This window comes from Myzus persicae, unplaced genomic scaffold (genome assembly GCF_001856785.1).
Source record: "Myzus persicae strain clone G006 unplaced genomic scaffold, MPER_G0061.0, whole genome shotgun sequence".
In the NCBI taxonomy this organism is placed as follows: domain Eukaryota; kingdom Metazoa; phylum Arthropoda; class Insecta; order Hemiptera; family Aphididae; genus Myzus; species Myzus persicae.
This window is the reverse complement of record NW_019100991.1, coordinates 395,028-421,141: the sequence shown is the minus strand read 5'-3', so window position 1 is coordinate 421,141 and position 26,114 is coordinate 395,028. Positions and strand designations below refer to the sequence as shown.

The following is a 26,114-nucleotide window of genomic DNA, read 5'->3' as shown; positions in this document are numbered from 1 at the left end:
AAATAATAATATGCATTTTAAAATATGGTAAAAAGTTATGTAGGCAGATCTGATCGTTTTGAACTTCTTTAATCTAGAAAAAAATTAGGTATGTTATTTATTTCCATATATAATTATTTTTTTATATACGTTTAGAACGTTTAAATCATATATTTAATCACCTAGCTGTGTACATAGTATAGTTTGTTCAATTTATAAAAAAATCATGTAAAAGCATATAAAAATTTTAAAATTCAAATTTTGAATTCAGAAATGTTTAAAATCCCTTAAAATTTATAAAATTCTTGTTTAGTTTTTTATGTTATAAATGTCAAGAAAATTGTATTCATTGCATGTGGGTCAAAAAGTTTGACAATTTAATACAAGGTATTATTTAAAAGTTGTTATATTTGTAGTTGATAAATATATTAAAGATCCATGCATGTACAATTTTTTTAAATATTTAAAGTTCAAATTTTGACAAAATGTATTAAGATCTCGACAATTTTCAAATTATGTTGTATTAAAAAAATTTAAAAATGTTCAATTTTTATAGCTCGCGATGAGTTGAAAATTTAAAACAATAAGAATTTTCATATAAATTCTTCATACTGTTATCCAAAAAAAATTAAATAATATATGAACAGTTATTTTCACAGACATTTTAAGTTCAAATTTAGACGAAATGACATTATTATATTAAAACCTACAAGAATATGAACGATTTTATTTTGTTGTGCCCAATTAAAAAAATTATTTGTGAGTTCTTAAATGAGACTTTGTGGAGTATAAATTAGAAAACTTTCAATATTATAATATAATATGTTTTTTTTGTAATTTTGTTTTTAATTATACCCACATTTTTCGAAATACGAGCTTGGGGGTAAACCGTGACCCCTGGGATACCCTTACTAAAGCCACCATATGTCTAGTTGTAAAATAAATTACTTCAATCACAATAATAGTATCATAAAATATATACTTATAGTTATAGCAATATTACAGGATGACAGCCTTACCTTTCGCGTACAATAACTAAATAACAGTTGTATATATCATTTATTGAATTCAAATTTAGCACATCCACTACATGCAGTGACCCTCTATATAGATACCTAATAATCATGTACAGCTGCAGAGCGTTATACCTACTTATCAGCGTTTTCACTGTTCAATTTAGTATTAGTATACCGCATAGTACCATTCGTACCTATATATATACCTATGTATGTATATAACTATCAACATAAATCACTAATTTTCAAGTGTATCCTAGCATTCCTAGCTATTATACATAGGTAATTATACTAATCAATAATCATATTGGAATCGTTAGTTATTGGGAAATGCACTTAATTTCAAAATGAGCCTATAAATGTCTTCTAAAATGTTTCAGATAGGTATACAAATTATTAATCATTTTAATTTTGTTATCCTTTTATAGATACTTATTACCATAAATACTATAATCTTCTCACTGTTTAGTCCAACGTTGATGTAGGTACAATTTTTTCTTAAAGTCCTTTTTATTTGATTTTTGGACATAAGATATTTAGAACATTTGCATTTGGAAAATATGTGAGAGTATTCATTGTTACGTTTTATTTAATTTAATTATTTAAATTTGTTTTCAATTGTTCACTAAACTATATTCATTAAATTTAAACATTGTCATAATATTATGCTTTGATATTATTATATTTAAATACTTCGTTTGCGTAATGCTATACAGCTAGGTATTGGTTGGCGGTACACTGCGCAGTTATGACTTATGGCACACTATATAATATAGTATATGCGGGCCAGTACGAAATGCGAGCAAAGTCTAGCCATTATTTTTCGTAGATGCAGTGTCAACGTTGGCGGAATACTGGTTTATTATATTATACGGGCTATGTATCATGTATGCATTAAATTGTGACGGATTCGCCATTCGTAATATATATTTGTACGAAAGTACAAGCCCAAGCCCAAGCGTAGACTCAATATAAACTGGCTCATTATTATAATTTTTAACTGAGCAGCATATATAGGCACAGCAATAATTTCAGTTTTTGACTTGGAAGGGGTATGTATATTTTAATATTTAGCTGTAACAGTCTCGTGGGGGCTTTGCCACCCTGCTCAAATACCTTAAAAATATATTTTCGTGTATGTAATATAATATAACATAATATATTATTTTCATTTTTTTCTCACCCACTTTCCTACATTTAATATAGGTACCTACACATTTTAATACATCTATACATAGCTTTATTGCTAAAATGAAAAATATTTTTTCTAAAACAAATTACAATATTATTATAGGTATTAGGTATATTATACTTATTTATATTTTATAATTGATAGTAATTGTGACCGCCGTTTCGAAATTGCAAATTTATAAAAAAAAGACTATAACTATATTGAGTATTGATTATATATATTATAAACATGTTGAAATGTTATCAATTATCAGTAATGACTAATTTTTATTGAAATTTATTAATAATTTGTAATACTATTAAAGTATTATATTAAACATATACCTATAATACATTATGTTCTATGGGTGGATCCGAGATATATTTGCTATGAAAAACATACGAATAATGAATCGTTGTTTAAAATTGAGATAATAATTTCATCAAACAACGTTGACTGAATTCTGTAGATTAGGTGACTATAATAATGAAGGATTTAATACTTCAATTAATATACAATTATTCGGAGGGGCTAAGCTCTGCAAAAATTGTAAAAATGCACGTAGTATATATACCTAATATAATACTGCAGTTGCAAAATATATCTTACCTAAAAAATTTTAAAAATTTATCAATCCGTATTTTATATTATTTTTTTAATGCAACAATAATATTTTCAGTTATATGATATGATCAGACAATATATTGTATAGAAAGGATAAACCTATTTTGTTGGATGTGAACAGATTATTTTATTAGTAAAGATGAATATAGAAACGATAAAATTTATAATCTTGACAGCAAATTTCTTATGATTTATAAAATATTTTATTGTATTTATCAGATATTTTATTTATTAAAATAGTGTAAGCCATAATAATATTATAGTATCGCTCAATAATACTTATTGTCTCGGTCCTGTCCTACCTTCTCTATAAAACACCACCGAACATCATATTATGGTTTTAATAACCCAATCGATCGCATTGCATATATACGAATGTAATTGGCTGGAGTACTTCAATATATATTCAATATAAAAAGCCTGTCATCCCTAAAATTTTAAGTGTATGAACATATTTATATATATTTCTTTGTTCGTGTATCATTTAGTTATTTAATTGCAAATTATTATATTAAAATATAAATATAAACTATAGTAAAGTAAAAAGAAGATATATATCTTCTTTTTACTTTACTACATATACGATATACTAACCGTAAATTTATGTATTATGCGTATACTTTGTATTTTGTTTTTTTACATTGTACTTGAGCCTTCACATTCTTCAAAATGTGGTGTGTTAAAATTAAACTGTAAATATATGTATATTAAATATTAGAATACTCGAACCAACAAATATTTCTAAGTGCTTAGGAAGTATACGATTTCACTCATTATTTAATAAGTTCAAAATATCGATGGTCAAATTATTCGAAGTTCGATTTAATATTTCAAGAAGTCTACTGGTGTGCACGAAGGTGCTCGTCCTGACTGTCAATTCACGCCTGTCCATAACCTATAAAGGCGTACCCTCTACTTCGCCTATCTTTTAATAAGAGTGTTGTTCGCACTACTATACTGTGGTGCATGCTCACGCGCGAAGGCCCCAGGATATGCCATCGACCCACGCTCGTATAATATATACCTATATAAAATTGTGTGAGAGTTTGTATATCCGGTGTATTTAGCTGCGTTATCGATAAAGTATATATACTGTATATATATATTGAGTATAGTTTCTAATAATAATATCATAATACTAATTTGTATAATAATTAATGATATATATTATTATAATATTATACGAATTATGATACCCAACTGTGTTATAATGGCATGATATATTCGCTTAAGCATTAAGCATATTCGATAAGCAGTTAATTTACTTTGCAGAAATAGATATATGGTTTTTACAACATTAATTAATTGTATTATGCCTTGTAATCGTTTGTGCGTCTTTCCATATTAGTTTGATTACTAATATGTATCATTTTTACTCATATAATTATACTTCAAAAATTGCGTCTCAATCCTATAATATTTTTTTGTCGAGTTCTCAGAAATAGTAAGAATTGAATAATGTCTCTAATGTTACTTATTTTTCCATTTGCCGCTTTGGCGTCTCATTAATGTTATTAGAATATCATCCCTTCCTGAGGTTAATGGTTGTTTATAATCATAATATTCCTATAGCATTATTTATAGTATATGATATGTGTAAAAAGCTAGTCGTCAGTAATAACCTGTATAGATATAGCTATAAAACATAATAAGTTGCATGTACCTACATTTTTATTAATTGACCTAAGTATAGGTGCGGCATATTTTCAGGGAGAGGGGGGGGGCGGTTATCTGGCCATCTTGGTGGTATATTATAGTAAATCAACCCCATAGCTTTTTTTATTTATTAAATTAATATTATTTATATAATATTATAAATATTGGTGGGTATATATAGTTATAAAGTATAAAATCATCGCCTATAAAGTGCATCACTTCACGGAAAGGTATAAAATAACAAGAGTAAAAGCCAGGGGAACAAATATCCTATAATGGCTATCTACCCCCCTGGCTCCAAAAGTGCAAAATAGTTTTGGTCGTATCATCCCCAAGAAAAAAATCCTATGGGTATCTATCAGCCACTGCCACTGCTATAAGTATTAACAACTATTTTAAGTTTTAGATTTAACATAGGTATAACTTGATACAATTGGTGATCTCTATTGGCAATTCCTATTATTACTCTGTAATGGCGACAACTCGAACATAATTGAATATCAAAATAAAACTGCAATTATCATCACGGTCACGAATAACGATATATATATATATAAATATATATGATTAACTTAACCAATATTAAATATACCAATAAACGCTTAAATATAGGAATACGTTGTAATAATCATTTTATGTTACAAGATTCTATAACTTATATATACATAGATGCTTGATATATTGTGTGTGCTGCAACATTAGATAAAGCTTGACTTCTTATAAATTATTAATCTTAGCATCTATATAGGTATGTACATATAATAGCTAGATATAAGTACTTATATAAATTTATTATATGCATATAAGATAATTATAATATATTTGTCAAATTATATAGCTATATATCGCAATAATAAAAAAATCCCTTTGTAAAATAGTGGTATAGGTAAGCGGTAGTATAGTTTGGGGGGAGGTAATAATTTTGACCAAAAAACTAACACAAATAGCCTGTCGAGTGAAATTTTATTTTCGGGTAAAAACCTGGTGACTTTGATGCAAACGTTTTCAAAAATGGGCGTCGTTCAATAATTGATATAATTATTATACTCACAGATTTTTTTCTATTGCTATAACAAGGAAAATATAGAAGCAGACCGATAATTTAAAACCACACACATTTCATTGAACGCAGTTAGAAATTAAACATATTTTATTCATTATTGTTATAAAAAAAAGTCGTTAAAATAGTTAAATACTATTGCGGTATGAGATTTTATAATAATTTTAATATTGGTTTAAAATAATTGTACTTAAAATAATTCAAAATATAGGTAATAAGATAAAATAAATGATGAATAGTTGTATATATATAATATATAGTAGTTTCTAACCAAGAGGTATTATACTTATAAACTGGAGTAAATATACATTATTCTATAGTGTTTTTAAATAATATTCTTTTAAAATTTATTTCTTGGTATTTACTAATGAAATGATCATATATAAATTAAAATAGTATAAAATATGTAATTGTGATTTATGTTCAACGGCACATTGAATTTCTTATAAATCTGTATTAATTTCTTTGTTTTGATATGGTTAAGTTTGCTTTTATTTCATTTTGATTAAATATGATTAACTATAATAATTGGTGTGCGGCTCTAAACGATAATGCAATTTTATAGATAATAACGTGTGAGTATATTATATTTACATATTTATATCAGTGTGTATATAGTGTACTACCTACTGCATAGTGTTTATATGCAACATTGAACTGTTTGATTTTGGAAAAACTATGTACCTATATATAACATGTGTGGATTTGAATGATGACTTTTTTTTGAAAGTGTGAGATTATGACGACCGCCGTTTAAAAATATAAGATTCATTATTAATAACTATGCCTTCTATGTATTTTGTATATGTGACTTAATTTTTTTCAATAAATAAATTAAATATACCTAATAAGCCTATTGATAATAAACACTTGCAGTCCAATGTGTATTCACACCGCTAACATTTTGTATCAGTTATGCCCGAACAGTCTACACCCGTTGAAAGATCGCCTTGGGCATTCTTCAACAGTGTGTTTAATGTTTATTATTTATTTATACACAAATATATACATGAGTAATGAGTATTATATTTGTTAGGTATATTATTATAGGTATGTATAGGTTAAGTTGTACATACGATCTACGCATACCTGTAGCAGTGTAGTCTATAGGTATGGCTATATATATACCTATACCTGCAGATACCTATTTATGTATGCGCACCTATATATATATATTGTGCCCACAAAAAAATATAATTGAGTAGGTAGGTTATATATACGACATTTGTCACCTGATGTAACCTACAACACGTTATACGATTCTGTTTCAATCAGTATATACCACAAACCTATAACTTATACCTATATAATATTATATTTAATATATCATGTAGGTATACGCGTGATGTATATAATGTGTACTATATATTATACAGAATATTTATATTATATAATATACCTATAATTTATACGTATATATAAAATGCAAAAACACAATGAATGACATTGTGTGCGTGTCGGTTGGTTTGGTGCTCGGTGGGTGGGTTCCTAAAAACTTTTTCCACCTCCCGTGCGTGCATTGGATGAGTCCCGCGGTCTATACGACGCAGTATGCACACTGCTGCGAACCGTATTTCTCCCGTTATTGCGCACGTAAACATATACACCGACCGTCAGACGTGCGTGTATACAGGGCGCTTGGTGGAACACACGTCCTCGTCGCCAAGACGCCTCAGAGGCGTTAGATAATTTAATTTTAGTACTCTTAGGCTATATACCTACGCCTATTCACATACGTACATACCGGCCTGCAGTGGCTGTTGTAGGTATACACAGCCACGCGTATATTTCACATAGATGTATATAGATATATTATATACAATGTAATACATATAGGTATCTTCTATAATCTATATAATATGTATTATGTATGTATATATAAATATAGAGGTCCGTATAGGAGGTCCTCATAACTTTCAATAAAATATAAATAGGCTCGAAGAGTTCAACAAATAAAATGTCATCCTAAACGGGTTTTTTAAGTGCATATTTATATATATGAGTACATTTAAGGAACACTCGAGATATAGACGATACCCACCAACCGTGCAGCTGTGAAGTTCGTGTCTGCAGTTCGTGATGATCTGCGGGAATGCGGGATCAATATATTATGCACACTTGTATATACTGAGCCATCCAAAGTAATAAATATAGGTTTATTAAATGATATGTAAGGTCATATTATATAGATATAGGGATGTCTTTTGTGATCATCAAATATAGGTCTTATGAAACCTTGTTTTTTTCTGCAAGGCCATATATTCATCCGATTCTTACTTACGTTTATTAGGGCATATGGGCGGTCTCCGAATATAATTTATATAATATATACGATATACCCAAAATGTAGTATTTTTAATCTTCGCGCTAAATAGATCGTAGGTACATCATATAATATCAAGTATAATATAAGTATTATATAAATATTACAGGAGCGATTATTGTGTCATTCAGAATATCAATAATTGTCGGAGAAACAAAAATGTCGTATGCATAGGTTACATAAATGCAAAATATCACTGCAAAACGCTTATAGGTACCTACATTATCGAGTTTAATACAAAAGAATTCGAGGGAGATCGTATGAGGGAGCGGCGAATGACAGACGGAGAAAAAAGAGAGAGGGTGAGGAGACCGAGTGAGTGAGAGAAAAAGCACAATTCGTATATTATAAATCTTTTGTCCCGTCGCCCCCTACGTATATACCAACACATAAAACATATATAGATGCGTAATATTTTGTTATCGAGTGCCGCCGCACAGCCCCTCCGGGGTCGGGTCGACGGCGGCATTATTACAATAATTACTCCCAGGAATCCCGAGTGTATACGGCGCGCCAGTGGTCCTTTATTGGTGCGCCGCCGCCTGGGCGGTACCTCATTGGTCGTTGCGGGCGGCTGATCGGTCAGGGGGAGAAGTGGCACGCATGCGCCACCGCGCCCGAACAAGCTCCGGCAGCGGCGGCCACCCGGCACCCACCACCCGCCATTCGTCGCCAGCCCGTTTCGAGTCGCCCGCGACCGTTGCGCGTCCAGGCGTCCGTTCCTCATCGCTGCGCGACAGTCTTTCGCCGACGCCGCCGCTTAGACGCACTCTCATTGCTGCCGACGCCACAGCGGTGGGGGATTGTGCGTGCGCGTGTGCGACACAGCTATAGCCTATAGTAACATTACGCTACTTCCAAGTTCCGATACGCGCTACAACTGATGAAATAAAAAACATTTTATTATCATCAATCATACGGCCGTCGTCGGGTCTCAACGAATTTTATCAACGGACCGTCGTTTCTCGATCAAGCGAATCGCGTTTTCACATCGTCGGAGAGTCGCTGAGTCTTGTGGACCCAATTTTCTCGGCCGCCAGCTAAACTGGAGGTGAGTGCCCTTACTGCGTTTTATTATTATGACTATTATTACTTTAGCATTACCGAACGTAGGTATGCAACTGTCCCTATGACCGCGATCACATTACATTCCTTACGCTTGCAGTATATTTGCTTATTTACTCTGCTGTTTAATCATACACGGGCCCTCATCGCAATAGCCTGGCTCTTCGAAAGAATTAGTTTTTCGACAGCGTGTGTTCTGAATTTCTAATAATGTGGTAATGTATATCGCAATTGTAGACGCGCACGCGCCATCGCGTGTGTATGTGTGTCCGTTTGAGGCTTCCATTTAAATATGATACATTATTATTTATTGGGTACATCGGACATGTTGCAACAATAGGTATATACATATGTACATGGTGTATCAGGATATGTAATTAATATTATATTCATTGAAAATGATATGTTGAAATTGTTGAATAAGAATAATTACATTTGACTAGGTGTCAAAACCTAGGTATGTAAGTAGTATGTATATGTTGTATGGCAGATTTTTGTGATATATTCCGTGTATAGGATGTAGGTACGGAAGTAGTAGTGGCTAGTGAGTACTGAGCTAATGAGCTGTCCAGTCGCCGTTCTGGTATATGATAATGAAGGATTGCTCTACTACCTCAACCATCGTAGTATAGGTTTCCACTTGTGCTAGCAAAGGTATTTGATTAAAATTGCTTGGTCTTTTTCTTTATTTGTCCATAATTACAATTTTAAACTACTGTGTTTGAGTATGGCTTTAACCCTTGTGTGTAAAATATTTGTTCAACGAAATAATATATTTGGTTAGTTTTGATAAAAATTATTTGAAAGAAACATGGATATAACTAACAATTTTTATTAGAATAAGCCAACCAACAAAAGCTTTAACAATATTTTATAATACGTTTCATGAATGTGTCTAGGGTATAGAAATAAATATTATGGGAATAAATAAAATACATTTTCTCGTTATGATAATATCAAAGTACAAACTGCAACAAGCAACAATAAATGTGGACATTTTTTTGTTTATTTGAAATAGGTTACAACATAAAAGATTATTATTTCTATACATTTTTGCATTTTGGTTTACTGGTTTTTTAAATTTTAATATTGGTTTTTGTAATTAATTTTTATTACTTAGACTCGTAGCTATTAAAGTATAGTACTTAACTAATAATAATTATATATATGATATTAACAATGGCTTATTGTACATATAAATCATAAATAGATCTGTAAATAGATGTTAATATAAGTACTTGAAAAAACTAAAAAAACATTAACTTATATTATAAAACAAAGTTAATAGGTGACCAATCATGTTGAAACAACTAATAATAATCAAATCATAACAGTTTTCTCCATTAAAATTAATTGTTTTCGACAGTATTTATCATTAGTATATAATATACTTTAAATAAAATTATATAACCTACTTACCAATATTATACATTCATCATACATAATTATACATTCCCAATTATTTTTTTTTAGTAAGCTTACATGAACAAGCTCAAAAATGAGTGAGGCATCGGCACAACAACAGCCTGCCACAGACGTACAACAAATGCAACAAGCACAGCAGCAGCAACAGCAACAACAACAGCAACAACAACAGCAACAACAACAGCAACAACAACAGCAACAACAACAACAACAAAATCAGCAGCAGCAGTCCCAACAAAACCAACAAGCACAACAAATGCAACAGCCACAGCAAATACAAGTTATGATTCAACAGCCTCAGGGACAGGTTGACATGCAGCAACAACAGTCACAGCAACAACCTCAACAAGTTGCTGTCGCCTCAGGTCAGCAAACTATAACTATGCAGATGTCGTCTGATGGATCTAATGGAGGCACTGTGCAACTTCCTCATTCATCTGCTCCAATGACAACTATTGAGGTATTTAATTTGACCACCATCTATATTTTAGAATTTTATAAAAAAATATGTATATTTTTTAGACATCTGGTCAAATGCAAATTTCTTCTATCCAACCACAGCAACAGCAACAGGGTCAAGTGCAAATGACTAATATACAAGCTCAACAGTCAGGGCAAGTCCAACAACAACATACTATGCAGGCACAGACACCTACTCAACAGCAACAGCAGCAGACCCAAATTCAACAGATCAATGACTGGAGTCATGGACGTGTTCAGTTAATTCAACAAGCTGGCCCTCAGTTTGTACAGTACAATGCTCAAGGCCAATTAATCATGCCTGGAACAATGTTGCAACACCCTACTTCTGGTGCTATACAAGTGATTGCAGCTCCTAATAAACAATTCCAGTCACAACAGATGCTCACCACAGCACATGCACATAAACAGGTAATATCACAAGGACAGGCAACGTCGTTTCCGACTGGATATGCTGCTATACCAACCACTACTAACCAGACTCTTGTCATCGGCCAGTTAGGGGTGATAAGTAGTCAGCCAAATATGAAACAAAATGAAATGCAACAAACAGTACGTACTATTGACTTTTTTAATATGTTCTGTTTTATTTGGAAAATGTTTATTTTAGTACACAAGCTGTGCCACTGGAAGAACTGTACAACAAAACGCTCAAACGATGCAATTTTCACCTTGGCAATTTAATGCATCACTTCCTCAAGGACTCACTTGGGCTACACCACAACCTCAAGCACTATTAACACAGAATCATCCAATTTTCATAAGAGGTGAGTTATCAATACATGATAATTGCCTTGTTAAAATTATAGTGAGGAAACTAGGCTTAGAACCTTATTTTTTCCTTATAATTAATTGTTTTTGTAACACAGATTTAATTAAATGTATTATGTTATAATAACAAATAAATGATCTCAACAGTTTACCAAGAACTTTAATGAGAAAATTTTTAAAACAAATTATTTACGCGAAGCATAATTAAAATTAATCCAATTGTATACAATTTAAAATCATGAAGAGAAGAAATATTACATGAATTTTTAAAAATCCACAAAACAAAGTATTTTTCAGTTTCTTGTGAAATCATTTAATTTATAGTTTATTTAGTAAATACTAAATTGTCTGGACATTCCAAAAAAAATCTTTTATTCAGTATTGTAACTTGTGATAACGCACTGGATCACAGCTGATATAACATGTAAAATCTCAGTTTTGATAAATTATAACTCTATGTTTATCTGTTTATTTCTTAATGTTCCATTGAGCCTGTTATAAAGAAAATTTCTTTTCAACACTCATAGTTCTTAAAAACTTAAAATGTTTATTCAACTACAACCTTTGATTTTATTGTCTAGGTGCACCACAGCAAGATGGTCAACAACAACAAGTGCAAACTCCTATGTTTATACAAAGTCCTCCGCCTCAGCACCTTCAACAACACCATGGCCAAACTATGGTGCAAACAAGCGGTGGTGTTATGCAAAATATTGGACAAATGGTTAGTGGTACCACAACTACTACCATTAAATCACAACGAGCAGATATACAACCCAAAGTTAATTCAACACCTAATGGTATGGGTAGTAACAGACAACTTTCTATACTACCATCAGGTCATACTATCCGCCCAAATGCTACAATTTCTACTCAAACCACTACGGGTATACAGCATTTAAACCAGATGCAAAAAGCTCAACTTAAAGTTAGACCTAAGACTGGTGTCCGTCAAGGTTTTAGTATCGCGCCTCATAAATCAGATGCTGCTAATCAAACAAATCAAACCAAACCTCTTCAGTCACCTCAACAAACTATGAACACCAACAAGTAATTATAAAACTGCTATATCAATAAACAAATTGTAAATAATTTTATGTTTTAGAATGATTTTGACAAGTTCTGGACAACTTGTGCCGCAAATTCAACAACAACAACAACAGCAGCAAACTGTACAAGTACAGCATTTACAACAGCAACAACAAGCTCAACAACAAATTAAACTAGTAAGTATGCAATCCCCAAATCATCAAATTGTAAGTATGCAATCACCTCAAGTTACATATCAGCAACAGCAAATCATCAAACCCACCTCAAACGTAATGAGCATGTCCATGAATTCTCCTCAAAAGATACATATACATCAGCTGCAGCAAGGCCAAGCTATTGTTAGTAGCCAGCCTCAACAACAAATCACTATCCTTGATCGCCCTGTTATACCAGTTGTTTCATGTGCCCCTCAGGCATCAACACAATCTCAGCTTCTAATTTCACCCCAAATTCACACATCAGTTTCATCGATGCTTCCAGCAATCAAACCAGAAGAATCTCTTAAAACGTCCCCTGCTACCCAAAATCTTGAAACATCAGCTGTTGTGGTTTCAATAGCAGAGAATACTACTGAAACAACTGCATCAGTTTCGTTACCAGTTAATTCTAACGAAGACAACTCTAGAGATAAAGGATTGCCCAAAGCTTTAGTAAAACCACAAGTCTTGACCCATGTTATTGAAGGCTTTGTCATACAAGAAGCTGATCAACCATTCCCAGTAAATCGATCCTGCACTATAGCAGATATTTCCAATAGTGCACAGGACAAGGAAAGCATAAAATTGGACGAAGAACCGCCAAGTAAGATTTTTAATATTTTTTTTTTTTCTAGTTTACATATTCTTATTTTTACAGATAAAAAAAGTAAAACAGATAATAACAATCAAGACAAAATCAAATGTGACTCTTGTGGAAAATGTCAAGAATTACAAAAATTCAAAATTAAAAAGAAATCAAAACGCTTTTGTTCACAAGAATGCTCAAAAATATTTGAAAATAATTCAAAAACTGGACAAACAGACAAAAAGAATGGGAAAAATTGGGTATGCAATGTGATATTGTTGTATTTTTTTTTTAAATATTAATAAATATAATAATAATATAAACTAGGAATGTGAAAGCAATGGTTCAGCTGGTGATTCTAGCAATACTGGCTCATCACTTGATTTGCCAAATCGTATGCAAATTGATGTTGACACTAAGGCAGATGTGGCTCCCGAATTGTGTCCTATTAATCCATTGACATGGACTGTAAGTCATTTTTATTTTTGGTTTTATTTTTCCTTTTTATTTACTATACTTTTATGATAATGTTTTAGGTAAAAGATGTACGGAAATTTATTGGTCAACTTACGGATAGTGAAGAAATAGCGGCAGATTTTGAAAGTCATGAAATTGATGGTCAAGCTTTGATGTTGCTCAAAGAAGATCATTTAATAAGGGACATGTCTATGAAACTTGGACCAGCCTTAAAAATATTTGCTAAATTGGATGCCATGCGTACTGAAAATCCAGAACTTCAACCCCCAGCAACTTCTCAATAAAAGACTGCATGCACTCATCATACTCAATTATACTTTATACAGTATATATTTTTATATGGTTGATTTTAACATTTCCAAATGTTAAAATCTGTTTGATATGTATGTACAAACTAATGGCACTAAGACTTATTATAACCATGTCATTAGGGTACTCAATTTTATTTGTGGTTTCACGTACGTTTTATGTTTAAAAAAACTATAATTTTCAGTCTTATCCCTGATTTTTCCAATATTTTTTCTGTGTATAAACTCTCTTTCTTAATATTTTATAAGTGAAAGTGAATGATTATTTTTCCTTAAGATTTTACAATTTTTGACTGTTTATTAATGTTTGTTTAAATTAATTTCTACACAATTAACTGAAAAAATATGTACTTTATACTATTTTTATTATTATTTTAACTTAATTATAGTAATTTTGATTGTCAATGCAAATCAAATTCATACTTTCCCGATTATTTGAATTTGTATTGGTGCCTATATGTTTTTATGTTAGAAGTGGTTTTTATCTTCAAATACATCCACAATATTTCTTTATTCTCAATAATGCATACTTACTATACTAATTTATGCTTTCTGTACAACCGGTATGAAGCAGTAAATTATTATAGTTTGTATACTCGTAGTTCAAATCTATGAAATTATAGAACCTCTAAAAACTAGTGTGTTAATAATGATTTTTGTATGAATTATATATTGATTTCTTAATATTCTCAGTGTTTATAACTACTTTCAGTTTTAGCTTTTTATATTAGACATAATATGTAGTATATAAAATTTAATTTATAATCATATTGTTTGATTAATTTAGTAGATAAATTATTATAAGATTTGTTAAGTTCTGTGAATGTTTGGTTTAGAAAACTTTTGAATATCGTATATCAATTGCCTATATATTTTAATTATAATTGTACACTTGTTTTTTCCTCTTATAACAAATTTTGTTTTTATTATTTGGGTTATCTCGTTAGCCTTTCATTATTGAACAGCAATAATTTAGTTTACAGTAGAACGCCGATTATCCAGACTGATAAATGTCGAGGATGGTCCATAATCACAAATATCTGGATAACCAACGTTACACAATAAATACTGATGCTGTGGCGATAGCCGATAATAACTGTATGGAGTAAATCAGATATATTATCAATGTTATAGATACATACGCCGTACGCGTATATTCATACTATGATAATGAATTATTGAAATACTTCTTGCTTGTCCGGTTGATCAGTGTTCTACTGTATACAGATAAAATAGAGATCATTGTTATTTTTAATAGTTCATGCAGGTCTAACTTTTAGTTGTGTTCATTTTATTTTAATGTTAAGCTAATTATCTGGAATATTTTTTATAATATATAAATAATTGAATTGATATTTGAATCTGTTTTTATTTGACATGCAAGAGTGTAAACATCCAAAAATAATTATGGACCCAGGTCATTTGTAGTTTTATTCAGTTATTAGATAATAATTATAAATCTTAATATTTTTATTATCTGTAAACAAATATAATATATATAAATAGTAAGTCCAATCACATTTGTTCTTGTTTAAACATAATACAATAAAATATTACAATTTATTACAAACAATAATTAAGGTAACAAATATATTGTTCTCATATAAGTAAAATACACAGTAAAAAATAAAATACAATAATTTAAAGGGTAACTAGTATTATAAATTATAATTCATAAATTTAATTTGATATAAATCAGACAATATTGTAAAAATCATACTTTTAAATATTTATAGTTTTTGGCAACTTAATTTGGGATGGTGCAGATGGTCTGAATGTGACATAAGTGTAAAATAGACTACCAATAACACTGATATTGATACCAATGAAATTATTCAATGTGTATACATAGTCACCACCAATAAACATACCCATATAGGTGACAAATATATTTTTAAGACATCCAATTATTGTTGTCGTTAGAGCTGAATTGTACTGTGTACATAACATTATGCTATAATTTAAAATAAAGCCCATTATGGATGAGATGAAAATTTGGATTAAAAAAGGTGTATGCAACCAATAACTGAATCTGTAAACAAACAAAACAAAGTGTTAATCTTTGTTCTTACCAAACAAATATATTTAATTCTATACCTGTATACTTTATCTAGATCGCCCGAAAAATATAACAATATTAATGCGGGTGGTATCATGAACAATGATGAGTAATACATAAGTCCATATTTTCCCATTTCTTTTTTAGAGTTTAATTTTTTCTTTGTGAAAACTCCATTTGCTGCAGTCAGAAAATCATTAAACAGTACAAACATGTATCCATTGAAATTGAATCCCAGGTCGTTACTTGCTGCTATAACAGCACCAGAGACCATCATGCCAACCGATATCTTGACAGAGAACTTTGGCCTAATGTTGAGCAAATAGTATTCACCTAACATGGTTATTAGTATCGAGAAACGTCTTAACATGGTGAACATAGGCAAGCTTAATTCTTTGGTACCGCCCAAGCCAAACTCCATGTTACCTAAATATATCAGAGGCATTGGAAATGTATCTTTAAATGTGTACCTATTTAAGTCTGGAAATTTTAGTTTTCCAAGACTTTTGGCTGTAAACAGTACAAAAATTGTCATAAACATTTGGCAAATGGCTAGAAACTGGAAGGACGGAAACCCATAACTGGTTAGTACGGATTTATTTACTACAGTGATCAACATGGACGCAGCAGCATAGAAAAGAGCAGTACTGATTTTTGAAAATGATGTGATTATTGAAGAGTCTTCGACTAGGGTTTCTTCATCCTTAGTGTTTGAGTCTACCATTTTTAATCGTTTACAACTCTCACTGACTACCACATCTTGAAAATACCCTGAGGAAAACAAAAAATGATAAATCGAGTATTTATTGGATCTATTAAGTAAATATATTTTAAGTATATACATGTATATTCATATACCTAGGTGTTAAATACTTTATTTCGATTTTACCTTAATAGGTAGTTTAGATACTGTCCGCATGGTGAAACAAAAATCAAAATTGTTAATAAAAGCCATATGATGATTTCGTTAGTCCAGTCAGCAAAATGAAGATACTTTATCTTCATTTGCTATGGCCTATGATGTCATTTGTGTATGTAGCCTGACGGCCTGTGTATTCAATATTTTAAAACGTATTATAATGTCATCGTAGTGTTTATGAGTTTCGCATAAATTACAATATTCGTCATCTAATAAACTAAATCACTGACGATTATTAAAGATAAATGAGCTGAATAGACGTTTTAATTTTTAAATTTTAATCCTGTTTATTCTAATTTACATAATATATTTTTTTAACTATAACGATTTGATAAAATTATTGAAATATTGTATTATATTATTATAATAATGTCAAATAGATAACTTATCTTCAACCGGGCAGGCACACCAACGTTTTTATGAACAAAATAAAAACCTAAGTAAGAAATCAGAATGATAATATTAGAAAAAATCTATTTTGGTGATATTATGCTGGTGTGTGCCGTTGTAACTTTGAAAACTTGAAGTACCTTAGGCTTAACTGTAATATTTTTATACAAGAAATATTATTTATAAAATTGGGTTATAATATAACCATTTTAATTCTATAGGTATTAACTTAGATAATTATTAAATTAGGTTGTTAGTAACATTTCTCTTTAGTATGTACCTACGGATACAGCTATATTTATTGTTCCTACTTCTATCAAAAATTTTATTTTCTTTGTCAAATCGAATATTTTGTTTGCTTATGTATAAGAGGTTGTCAAATAGATAAAAGAAATACGTTTTAAAAAAAAACTATACAGACTAACTTGGATATTTTCTTATGAAATAATGTTTAATTTATTGTTAGTTATTCTAATGTACATCAAAAAGCAATGTCCGTAGGTTTGTACATACTTCGTAGGTTTTTTGGCTCAAAACCAGTGGAGTATTTTCAATTTTTAATAACAAAGGGCTAAATGGGTAACTTAGAAAAAACCACTCACAAGCACGTATATTAATATATTATGTTCCTTTTCCTTTTCCTTTATTAAGAACATACCTACATAATATCTACATAAAAAAATTTCACACACGTCCCCGCATGCGTCTAAATATAAATACATTCCAACCATTTATTAATATAATTACCAATTTATCAGTGTGACAATAAATTCTTAGTAGATCTAAATGTAAATTAATTATAAAAAATATGCATGTTTTTGTTCTCAGAAAATGTAACAATGGTTGTAAACGAAAACAACAGGGCACCAACCCTAAACCCATCGGGCTGCTTTTAAAACCAGATAGGGCAAATACCCACCCTGCCACAGTGCCACCAAACAAATAAATGACGTTACATGCTCATCAAGTCATAATCTATACTTGAGCATTTTTGACGAAAAATTCAGGGATTGTCATTAAGACATCAACAAAGTTTAAAGAGTAATTTGAACCACGTTCGAAAATATATCAAGTGCTATATCCAATCAGCCAGGGTATAGCTATTAGTGGATGGCTCATTGTCTTTAGTTACAATAACTTTAAAAAATATAGGGCAGCTAATTTATACAGCCCTGACAACAATATTCTGTAGTTCAGTCAAACAATGTGTCGTCGAGTTACGACAACTAAGTAAAAATGTAGGGTACCTAGTTATACTTTATAGTTTATATTATAGTTACGACACATGTTTTTCCTAGTAAAATTTGTTTACATTAATATATTGGTGCAATAACCGCAATTCATATATTAATGCAAGATTGACTATTATTTGTATCTCAGTCGAATTATTTTGCAGAGCGAGGCACCCAGATGTCTATTTTCCAGTGATCTGAGGCACACTAAAACCGAGGTACACCCATAGAAAAGAAATACTATACACTACTAAGAAAGACCTATACCGTCGTTAGAGCTTATAGGTACGTATTACCATTGATTATAAACACTAATAACTAATAAATATATTGTCTTATTCTGTGATATAATGTTTATTAGTAGAAAACTGAGCGGTTACCACAGTTTACAGATATCTGTGGCGGTTACCTATAGACGATAAACCTACTTGAAACTTCCATTGCCTTTTAGAAGACTGAAATAAACTGATAAAAGAAAGTGGAGACGATTTTTGAAAATCGCCTCTTATGAAAAAGATTGCTTGTGATAAAATATGTGCATTATATTATATAAATATTTGTTTTTAAATGAATAAAACTTAATTTTTCAGTAGTATCAAGAGTCGCGATTTAAAAATGTACATTATATTATTACACTATATAATTACACTACTATAGTAGGTACCTAAATCGTATTATATACCTACTTATATAAATATACCGTACATAAATAGGTGTACAATACAGCCAGCACAGCAAAGCTCTAGATTGAATTTTGATGTATGATTTGTTTCAATACTACTTTATAAACAAGATGAGAATCAATAGAGAATACAATGAAAGTAGTGCAGTATTTTACTTTTGATACTTTCAATAACTAATTAAAAACAACTAACAAGTAGGTATACAATTTTTCAGAAACGTACATGGATCAATGGTTTAAATTGTACAAGAAAAGCATTCAAAATTTCAAAACATTTTATTTTAACGGTACTTACCCATTCAGATCGTTTTCACCAAAAGTCGTCCAATTTATATTTAAACTTGCGGATGAATGTGGTATGGATAACACTATTAAATACAAATGCGTTGAGTTATATGATAGGTAGGTAATATTAAAAAACCAAAAATATGATTTTATTTGAAACCTTTAATTACACGCGCCAATTGTTTTTCAATAATTACTTGCGCAGTGTATTTTATACACCCATTTGTTGTACACAGACATAAATATGGTATTGCCTATATTATTTCCTTTATTTACTTACAAAATTATTAACTTCTTATGGCAAAAGCTTTGGCTAGTTTAATAATTGAATATTGAATATTGATAAATAATCAGTATTATAGTCTAATATAAGATGTAAATGATATTACACATGCGGCGTATTTCATTCACCAACACAAAAATAATGTAATATGGAACTTGTCTATGATACTTCAAACATCGAAAGTCAACTAGCTGAAATAGATTTCTAACTTTTATACATATGATAAGGAAAGATTAAAGGAGAATAACTGAAAACAATTATGAAGTAAAATAGAACAAGATAAATGAAAAGTTAAATGTACATAGTGCACCAGCTCGTGTAGTTAAGGGTTGATAACATTTAAATATTATACATTTATACTAATTAATTGAAATTTTAGATTTTTATCTGAATACTTCATTTGTAAATATAAGAAAATATATAGTAATCATTCAAATAAGTGGCTTAAATTTTTGAAGCAGTGTAAGAAACAATCCTATCTACGAGTTATGTCTTGCATGCAATTGCTGTCCAAGGATGCTCAACAGTCATTGGTAGTTTATGTACAACATACCTATATATTTATAATTTAAATATTCACTAAAAATTTTAATTAATGGATTATACATTTAACTTATTGAATAAATAAATGTGAATTTGTAAAAATGTTAATACCTATAGTAGATTTTTACAGCTTACCTAATAAAAATGTTCATATTTGTGTATAGAGTCTTAAATTAAAAGATATCAAAGTTATTCTAGAGCGAACCGGTCATATATACACAAAAAAAATTATTCGTTATTCCGAAGCTGAAGTCTTGCGTATAGTTAATTACAAGGTTAAATTAAAAATTATATTGTAATGAAATAAAATCTACTTTTATCAGTAATATAAAATTGTTTAGCTGAATGAACCATCAATATTTATGTTGGTTGAATATTTCATTGAGGTGATTCCATTCATTGCTACGGAGTACGGATAGTCTGTATTCTACATGCTTATTTCTGACAGATTTTGTTTATATTTATCAACACGAGCTCTATGATCAGCTACAGTATCAAAAGACAGGTTATAAAATCTATACTTACAGTGAAAAGTAAATAAAAATATTAAGCTTTAAAATAGTATTATAAACTATTACAACATTTAATTGTATGTTGTAGTACAAAAAATAAATGTTATTTTGCTCTTGTTAGATTGGAACTACTAGACATTGAGTTTGACAAAATTACTACAGCAGCAGCAGTTGTTGTCACAGCTTTTTACATATTGAATTCAACTGATAAAACAAATGAAGAGTTATGTTTGTATCTATCAACTTTATGTGAAAAGTCAATTGACTATCTGTTAACAATTTCAACTGTTCTAATTTCTATCATAAACTCAATTTGCATTGAACGATAATTTAACATAATTAATTACGTGCAAGTGTATTTATTCAATTTGTCTGTAATGAATATCTAAATCATAACAAATACTTAACTGTAAATTGCCTAATTTCATAAAATATATAAATTTAATGAATGGCTTTTATTTTTTTTAAATTCTTTTATAAAAACTTATATTTTGAATTTTTTACATTTTATTTGATTATATACACAAAAAATTATAATTATAATATTACTTGTTACATAATATATAGTCATATATTATATTCAAAAAATATTTATATTTTATAGTTTTATTAAATACGTTAAATTATAAATTACTATATCAATAATTATACTTTTAATACATCAATAATTTACAGATAATTTAAAAAACTACTGAATAAATAAATTTATAAATGGTCCAATTTTTATACTTAAATAGTTTTAATGTATCATTATAATTTGTTATTATAGTGACATAGGGCTTCTAATATTATAAGTAATAATTTATTTATGTCTTGTAAAAAATTATCATGAACAAAAAGGTTTTCATCAAAATAATTAATAGAATTATTGCTGAGTGTTATCATAAGTTTCTTAGAACATGATTGATTTAAATATTAAATTTTTTGTAAATTTTAAATGAGAATACAAATTATTTTTTATTAATTCTGCCTTGAAGTTAAACAAACATTGTAAATGTTAATAAGCATTAGATACCAATGATATAGAATATTACATGCTATTCATGCTAAATCATGGTTACATATGTTCTCTGAGTATTCTAATAGTTTATTAATGAATCTTATTAAATGTGAACATTCAAAAATTAAATGTACACAATAGAAATTTAGTTAACTTTAGGAAACAAAAATAAAAACTTATATTTAAATTAATATGGGTTCTCATAAAGAATTTCTTCATTAGAAATAGGTTTTCTAGAATAACACAAACCCAGTTTTTTCATTATTTTTTCTGTGGCAACCAGAACCTACAAGTATAAATAAGTATATTTTAATAATTAATATATAATACATATTATATTAAATTATACAAGTTATTAATATTATTTGAAGTACCTTTTTTTTACACACTTTTTACAGTACTAATAAAGTATTTTGATTAGTATATATGTTTTGTATTTATAACTAATATTATAAATTGTATTCTGTTTTAAATTAAATTATTAATTTGCAATTTCTAATGATATAAATAAACATTTTTTTAAAATATATTTTTAGGAATTAAAGAAAAAAAGAAAGAAAATATGTACCTAGACAATTATTGATAAAAAAAAATTAGAATAGAGGTATCATTTGAACTTCAAGATTTCAAAAAGATTCCAAAAATACTAATATAACAGTAATATACTCTGAAGAAGAATTCATCAATATAAATATTCGAGCAAAATATGCAACATCAATTTTACTACGCTCTTTAAAGTTGATTAAATTAATTTCTATCTAAGTCTACAAAATTTACTAACTATGAAAAAATATGCAACTGTATAAAAATTTGTCCCTTAGTTTTAAAGTATCCATAAAATATATCACACATAATATAATTACTTCATCAAGTTGTTCCTTTGACAAAGCAGCTGACATACAAAAACGAATTCTTCCTTCAAGTAATGGAGTAGCTGGAAAACCAACACCAACTGTAGCTATATTAAATTTATTGAACTCTCTAACTGTTGCTCTGAAATAAATAAGAATAAGGACAGTTATTTATGAAAAATATCAATATTTTATCAAAAATTACAGTATATATAATACTTACCCAACTTTAGATATCATATAAACCAGCATAGGAATAACAGGAGAGTTGTCATTTCCGTATACTACACAACCTAAAGCCTTAAGTTTCCTTCGGAAATATTTGACATTACTTGCTAGTTGGATAATTCGTTTTCTACCCTCTTCTCCATGTTTTCTACCCATTATCATCGACATAGATGTTATGATTACTTGAGCTACAGGTGGTGCCATAGACGTGGCATAACATGAAGCATGACTATTTACTCTCAAATAGTCAATTAAATCCTTTAACAATCAACAGGACAGTAATTAAATGTTAATTAGAACATGAAACATAGTTATACATGTTAATCAAAATTATATTTTATGCATACTTTACTGCCAGCAATATATCCTCCTGCTGAACCAAATGATTTACTAAATGTGCCCATTAATATATCAACATCTTTTGGACAGCAATTAAAATAATCGAATATACCTCGGCCATTTGGTCCTAAGGCTCCAATACTATGAGCCTCGTCAACATATAAATACACCTAAAATGTTTTATTTCTTCTAATAGTAAATTCTTCTAGTTGCAAATAACAATTTTATTATAATATGTTTAATAATAATCAAGATAATTGATAAATACTTTGTATTTTTTTTTAATGGCAATTAGATCTGGAAGGTTTGTTATTGATCCTTCCATGCTAAAAATGCCTTCAGTTACAATAAACATTTTTTCCCAAGGTTTTTGAGTTTTCGGTTGACCGGAAATAATATTTTGTCGTATTAATTCTTCTAAATGTATAACGTCTAAAAAAAATTAAAATCAAAACATTAATTATAATTTATAATATGGTTATTAACCATAAATAGCTTTTAAGAAGATTTCAATAAAGAATAATTCTTGAAATGTATAAAGATTTTGCCATATAGTATAGTTTTTTTTCAACTTGGAACTGTTTGAAGTTGGGCTCAAATAGAAACCAAATCAAAATTTGATAATTTTTCATCTTATGTACTAAACAAAATATTTTGATATTTAAATTTTTTGTTTTATAAATATTTAATAAAAATACCATTATGCTTATATACTACAGATGTGGCTCCTGATAGTCGTATCCCCAAAATAACAGATGCATGATTATATTCATCACTTAGTACTAGGCATTCAGAATTTATGATGGATGGTAAATTCAGAGCATTAGTGGCAAATCCCATACCAAATACTATAGCATCATCAACACCTAAGAATGCAGCTGTTAGTTGTTCGAGCTCTAAATGAAGATCGTTGGTTCCAAGTTCTTGACGTGAACTACTGACTGCCCAACCGTATTTCTTTATTATGTCTTTGGTATCATCTGCACATGGACCTTCACTTTGAGCAAAACCTAAGTAATTATATGAACCTAAATTTAGAAAAGTAGATTTTGTGTCCAAAGGCCTGAAATATGTTTAAATTTGTATTACTTATTTAAACCATAGTAGTAATAAATAATAATAAAATGTTCTTACTCAAATGACCAACAACTGTCATGAGTTACTCTATCAATGATATCAATCTTTGCACCTGGGACACCACAAACTACTCGATTAAAACAGTCTTTAACTCGCCGAAATACATATCTCAAAAATATGCTATCAAATTTATTGTATAATGGTGGGTATCCCTAAATTTATTAATGAATATTAATTACCTTAAAATATATAAATAAATTTATGTTATACTTTGCGATTTTTTTCAGTAGCTACTTTGGGAGTGAAAATTATATGATTGATCAGTCCTATGAAAATCAAAAAATAAAATCCCAAACATGCCATAACTGAGGTATATAATGGCATTTTTTCATATGATTCTTCCATATGAATAATATCATGAGTTATTTTCTGAAATAAAGACATTATACTAGTTAAAATAAAAATAAATTATAATTTTTTCAAAAACATAAGATTAATTAATTAATATTTGCTTACAAACCAAAATATTATGTGAACTGTTTTTACAATTTATTTTTTCTTGTAACTTGTAAGTACTGCTTTCCTAATTTATTTCATTTTAAAACTATAAATAAACATAGCAAAGACATGTATTACCTTTTCTAGAGATCCTTTTAACTTCGGATGATCTAGGTATGATTTATTGAGCACTGACTCCATTATATTTTAATACTGAGAGCACACTTCTTTATTTTGAAGTTTTTGAATTAATTGGGTCAAGTTTGTTAACTTATATTTGATAATTTTTGAAATTTAACTAAAAAAAAAAAGTTAAAAACTAAATATAATTTAATATAAACTACAGTTAATTAACACTAGATTCTTCTTTACTAGCATACTAACCATACGCTTGTCAACTAGATTCGTAACCTAACAACCTCAAATTATTTTTGTATGAAGTGTCCATACTTTTACATTGAATCTTGTCTTAATATATGGTTTATATGTTTAATTGTCATTTTTTAAATTTATTACACAAACCAAAATGAAGTATGAATGTATGATTATATGAACAATAGTCAATAGTTCACAAGGTAAAATATATTATTTTGTCATGAATAGGTTCGTAGTTCGGGGTACATGTATCATGTCTGAGTCTCTCGTACCTCATGTCTCAGCTCTCAGGACATTTTATTATTTAATTTGTACAGTTATAATGTTGACAAGTTACAAGGTGATTATCAATTTTAAGGACTGTGATAACATTATTATCAAATTCAAATAATAACGACTCATTTTATACAGGTTAGCTGTATACGAAAAAGCGTGTAAATATAATTAATGAACAAAAAGATCTTTATTGTTTATGGACAATTGATGTAGTTGAACATATAAAAATTAGTAATAAGTCACCATTATTAAATCACCGAGTAGACTGTCTAGTCATAATTTCCATACTGAAAATGTATCATTAACGTAAAATTGTCTTGTTTGTTCTGTGGTGAAAGATTGGTTGACAGTAAGTTGTAATCCTGCATTACAGTCTT

The 26,114-nt window shown here is 29.2% G+C and overlaps 3 protein-coding genes and 1 pseudogene across 7 annotated transcripts; 2 read left to right on the top strand and 2 right to left on the bottom strand.

Annotated features, from left to right (window-relative positions):
- The first annotated feature begins 8,551 nt into the window (after positions 1-8,551).
- On the top strand, positions 8,552-14,338 carry LOC111027169 (transcription factor SPT20 homolog). Of its 3 annotated transcripts, XM_022305406.1 has the most exons (10): positions 8,553-8,880; positions 10,368-10,779; positions 10,842-11,351; positions 11,410-11,566; positions 12,152-12,620; positions 12,676-12,958; positions 13,034-13,421; positions 13,476-13,663; positions 13,731-13,871; positions 13,940-14,338. In XM_022305406.1, exons 2-10 carry the CDS (start codon positions 10,393-10,395, stop codon positions 14,162-14,164), a joined length of 2,748 nt encoding a protein of 915 aa, XP_022161098.1. In that variant the 5' UTR covers positions 8,553-8,880; positions 10,368-10,392; the 3' UTR covers positions 14,165-14,338. The 3 variants fall into 3 exon arrangements, with proteins under 3 accessions (XP_022161099.1, XP_022161098.1, XP_022161097.1); XM_022305407.1 differs by having other exon boundaries at positions 8,552-8,880; positions 10,842-11,210; positions 12,676-13,421; XM_022305405.1 differs by having other exon boundaries at positions 8,555-8,880; positions 12,676-13,421.
- Positions 14,339-15,907: 1,569 nt separating this feature from the next.
- LOC111027186 (UDP-sugar transporter UST74c) lies at positions 15,908-17,473 on the bottom strand. Of its 2 annotated transcripts, none has more exons than XM_022305433.1 (3): positions 17,106-17,473; positions 16,286-17,018; positions 15,908-16,220 (listed from the first exon to the last, which is right to left on the bottom strand). In XM_022305433.1, exons 2-3 carry the CDS (start codon positions 16,969-16,971, stop codon positions 15,911-15,913), a joined length of 996 nt encoding a protein of 331 aa, XP_022161125.1. In that variant the 5' UTR covers positions 16,972-17,018; positions 17,106-17,473; the 3' UTR covers positions 15,908-15,910. The 2 variants fall into 2 exon arrangements, with proteins under 2 accessions (XP_022161125.1, XP_022161124.1); XM_022305432.1 differs by having other exon boundaries at positions 17,137-17,472.
- Positions 17,474-17,611: 138 nt separating this feature from the next.
- LOC111027187 lies at positions 17,612-21,553 on the top strand (annotated as a pseudogene).
- A 478-nt stretch (positions 21,554-22,031) lies between these two features.
- On the bottom strand, positions 22,032-25,811 carry LOC111027191 (serine palmitoyltransferase 2). 2 transcript variants are annotated; one of them, XM_022305440.1, is made up of 10 exons: positions 25,471-25,811; positions 25,225-25,384; positions 24,859-25,017; positions 24,646-24,800; positions 24,210-24,574; positions 23,780-23,943; positions 23,520-23,681; positions 23,168-23,430; positions 22,957-23,086; positions 22,281-22,379 (listed from the first exon to the last, which is right to left on the bottom strand). In XM_022305440.1, exons 2-10 carry the CDS (start codon positions 25,285-25,287, stop codon positions 22,281-22,283), a joined length of 1,560 nt encoding a protein of 519 aa, XP_022161132.1. In that variant the 5' UTR covers positions 25,288-25,384; positions 25,471-25,811. The 2 variants fall into 2 exon arrangements, with proteins under 2 accessions (XP_022161133.1, XP_022161132.1); XM_022305441.1 differs by lacking the exon at positions 25,471-25,811 and having other exon boundaries at positions 22,032-22,379; positions 25,225-25,287.
- Positions 25,812-26,114: the final 303 nt, after the last annotated feature.